The sequence below is a fragment of the Mus pahari genome, chromosome 22, assembly GCF_900095145.1.
Source record: "Mus pahari chromosome 22, PAHARI_EIJ_v1.1, whole genome shotgun sequence".
Lineage (NCBI taxonomy): Eukaryota > Metazoa > Chordata > Mammalia > Rodentia > Muridae > Mus > Mus pahari.
In genome coordinates this window covers 39,624,263-39,627,591 of record NC_034611.1, presented here as the reverse complement: position 1 = coordinate 39,627,591, position 3,329 = coordinate 39,624,263, and the positions used below count along the sequence as shown (strand labels likewise).

Sequence of the window (3,329 nt, the reverse complement as noted above, 5' to 3'; positions counted from 1 at the left end):
TATGTATAATAATAAATAAATAAGATTTATTTAACCTCTGAACCATCTCTCCAGCACAGATAAATCTTTAAAAAAAAAAAAAAAAAAAAAAAAAAAAGAATGGAAAAGAGGAAAGCGTGGTCAGAGTATCCAAAAACAGACAGACAGACAGACAGACAGACAAACTGCTTCAACGGCAATAGAAAAGACTGTGTTACTTACCCATAAATACAGGAGATGTCGATCACCACGTCAATCATGTCGCAGCAGAGCTCATATGTCTGCATGTCCACTGGCGTGCTGTCGGTTGCGATATAAATCTTACTGACCACGTCAAACAGAAACGCTTTCTCAATTCCAGAATTCTGAAAGGGGAAGAAAATAAAAAAGACATGCCTTGGGCTGGGGAGATGGCTCAGTGGTTAAGAGCACTGACTGTTCTTCCAGAGGTCCTGAGTTCAAATCCCAGCACCCTCATGGTAGCTCACAACGGGATCTGATGCCCTCTTCTGGTGTGTCTGAAGACAGCTACACAGTGTGCTCATATACATAAAATAAATATTTCTTTAGTTATTTAAAAAAGAGAGAGGGATGCCTCAAAGTAACAGCAAGTTCAGACTGTGTCATGGTTACATTAAAAAAATATGATATTCCACCCCATCAATTATGAAAGGGTTGGGAAGACATGGAGGGACAGCATAGAACATGGAGGCATGGAGGTTAAAGTACAGCATAGGCCTCTATGAAATGTCACAGTGAAGTTCTCCTACTTGCACAGTCAGTAGACGACAATTTTTAAAAAATTATTTATTGTGTATGTAGTGTTCAGAATGTATGCATGCCTACAGGCCAGAAAGAGGGCGTCAGATCCCATTACAGATGGCTGTGAGCCACCATGTGGCTGCTGGGAATTGAACTCAGGACCTCTGGAAGAGCAGCTAGTACTCTTAACCGCTGAGCCATCTCTCCAGCCCAACAATTTTATAATAAAGTGATTTTCTTTAGAGATTTAAAAAAAAAAAAAAATGATAAGGCATTCCAGCTATACAGTCTTACTGCTCTTTAAGCTTACTGTCATAAATTTTATGATGGACTTAAAAAAGAAACTGAAGGCAGGATTAGCCTAAGTTATTTGTCTGAGGTAAACCACTTGGGCAGTGTTCCCTAAACCCTGGCTCGTCAGGCTCGCCACGGACATGGTGTTAAACCTGTGGTATTCAAACATAGACCTCAAGCCTGGCGTGGTGGCGCATACCTTTAATCCCAGCACTCGGGAGGCAGAGCCAGGCAGATTTCTGAGTTCGAGACCAGCCTGGTCTACAAGGTGAAAAACAACAACAAAAAAAAAACCACAGACCTCATCAACAGAACAAGGGGTTTTAAAGACATCTTATATTTATTTATGTCTTTTTGTGTGGCTGGGGTTGTTAGGTCTACTGAGCATCCACGTGGAGATCAGAAGACAACTCTGAGGAAGGAAGGAAGGAAGGAAGGAAGGAAGGAAGGAAGGAAGGAAGGAAGGAAGGAAGGAAGGAAGGAAGGAAGGAAGGAAGGAAGGAAGGAAGGAAGGAAGGAAGGAAGGAAGGAAGGAAGGAAGGAAGGAAGGAGTTGCTTCTCTCCTTGTAGCAAGTGGTCCCATGGTTTGATTTGACCGTGAGACTCGGCAACAGGTGCCTTGGCTGTGCCACCTTGCCGGCCGCTAACCAAGCTTTTTGCTCCGTAGCTAAGGTGAGGTTTCATTAATACAGATGCTTGCTTCCCACTTGAACAAGCAGTCCACGTGCACTGAGGATTAAAACTTAAAAGGCTCTAAAACATTTATGTAGGAGTCATCTTCAAGAGCGATACTAACGTGGCCTGAAATGCAGGCAGGTATACAAGTTTTGACTCTCGCCATGTCGCTCTCGAACTCTGCAGATGACCCAAGCAGGAAGAAACTGTCTACTTACTGAGATAAAGATGTTCAGCAGNTTCTCCAGCGTCGGGAGCTGTGGGATCAGTTTCTGAACCACTTTACTAAAGGCTTCAAATATTGAATGGTCATATATGCTGGTCAGGTAAAAGCTCAGGTGAATTTTTTCTAAGCCAGCATCAGCGAGGTCATCGTTTGCCCTCTGGTGAATGTCTCTTTGGGTTTCAATTTTGTGATCATCTGACAGACCATCTACTTTATGAATAAACACCTCGAAGTTGATATCAGTGTTCACCTTGTAGGCCCTGGTCACTGTGAGATGGAGCCGGGCCAGTGCTTCCATATAGTCATCCTGGAACAAAGTTCATGCCTTCAGCTTTTTGTTTCCAGAACCTTCCATACACACCTCAAAACACATAGCTGTGATCTCCAAAAATATTTTTCCCAAACTCTCAACACCCACACACACACACACAAAAATATTCTGGCTTCACAGACTTCAAGTATACAAACCTAAGTTTGTTAACACAGAAGCTAAGAAAGAAAATGCAGCTGGTTTGGGTGGTCACAGTATAGGCTGTTGATAGCTTTAAAGACAAGAGGCGGAGTTCCAGGAGACAGGATGCCTCCCGGCTTCCCAGGGCTTTCAAGGACAGTGATGTGGAGACTACAGATGAAAAAAAGGCTGGGAAGGAGGGTGAGAGAGCAGTTTAACACTAATCCAGGGAAGTCATCGAACCTCTGCTGGCTTTTGTAACTAAACCACAAGGGAAATCAGCTCAGCATGCTTGTCTGTCTGTCTGTTCTCTCCAGGGCTGCTGGGTGCCACATTGCAGACATGTGGAACCCTCCTCTGGGACTCCCACAGACAGTGCAGGCTCCAGAGCATTCACTTCTGGCCCTGTACAGAGAATTTGAGACTCCTGGTCTAGAGCAATTATTTTGAACACCACAATACTATTTTCTCCTCATTCCTACCTGTATATAATAAATAATAAACACCTGTGCAACTAACTATTTTTCTGTTTAGTAATCAATCCGAATCAGGAATGGTGGCTCACAGGAATGGAGGCTGAGGCAGGAGGATTGCTTTGAATTACAGGCCAGCCTGGGATAGTCTTTGAGATTCTGTCTCAAAACAAACAGGGCTGGAGAGATGGCTCAGCAGTTAAGACTGCTCTTCCAGAGGTCCTGAGTTCAATTCCCTCCAACCACATGGTGGCTCACAACCATTTGTAACAGGATCTGAGGCCCTCTTCTCATGTGTCTGAAGATAGCTAAAGTATATTCACATACAGAAATAATTCTAAACAAACAAACAAACAAACAGAATTGGTAATGTAGCTCAATGGTAACCCTTGCCTAGTATTGATGGGGTTCTGAGATTGAGTCCTGGTGTTATTTTTTTTTTTTAATCTTTTTTCTTTTTTTTTTTTTT

The 3,329-nt window shown here is 43.0% G+C and overlaps 1 protein-coding gene across 1 annotated transcript in view; it reads right to left on the bottom strand.

Moving 5' to 3' along the window:
* Nucleotides 1-3,329, bottom strand: part of Rragd (Ras related GTP binding D) — a 27,577-nt gene that overhangs the window by 10,464 nt on the left and 13,784 nt on the right. The window contains exons 3-4 of the mRNA XM_021222286.2: nucleotides 1,929-2,243; nucleotides 202-344 (exon numbers count right to left, since the gene is read on the bottom strand). Coding sequence (XP_021077945.1) covers nucleotides 202-344; nucleotides 1,929-2,243 — 458 coding nt within the window. The remainder of the gene's footprint in view (nucleotides 1-201; nucleotides 345-1,928; nucleotides 2,244-3,329) is intronic.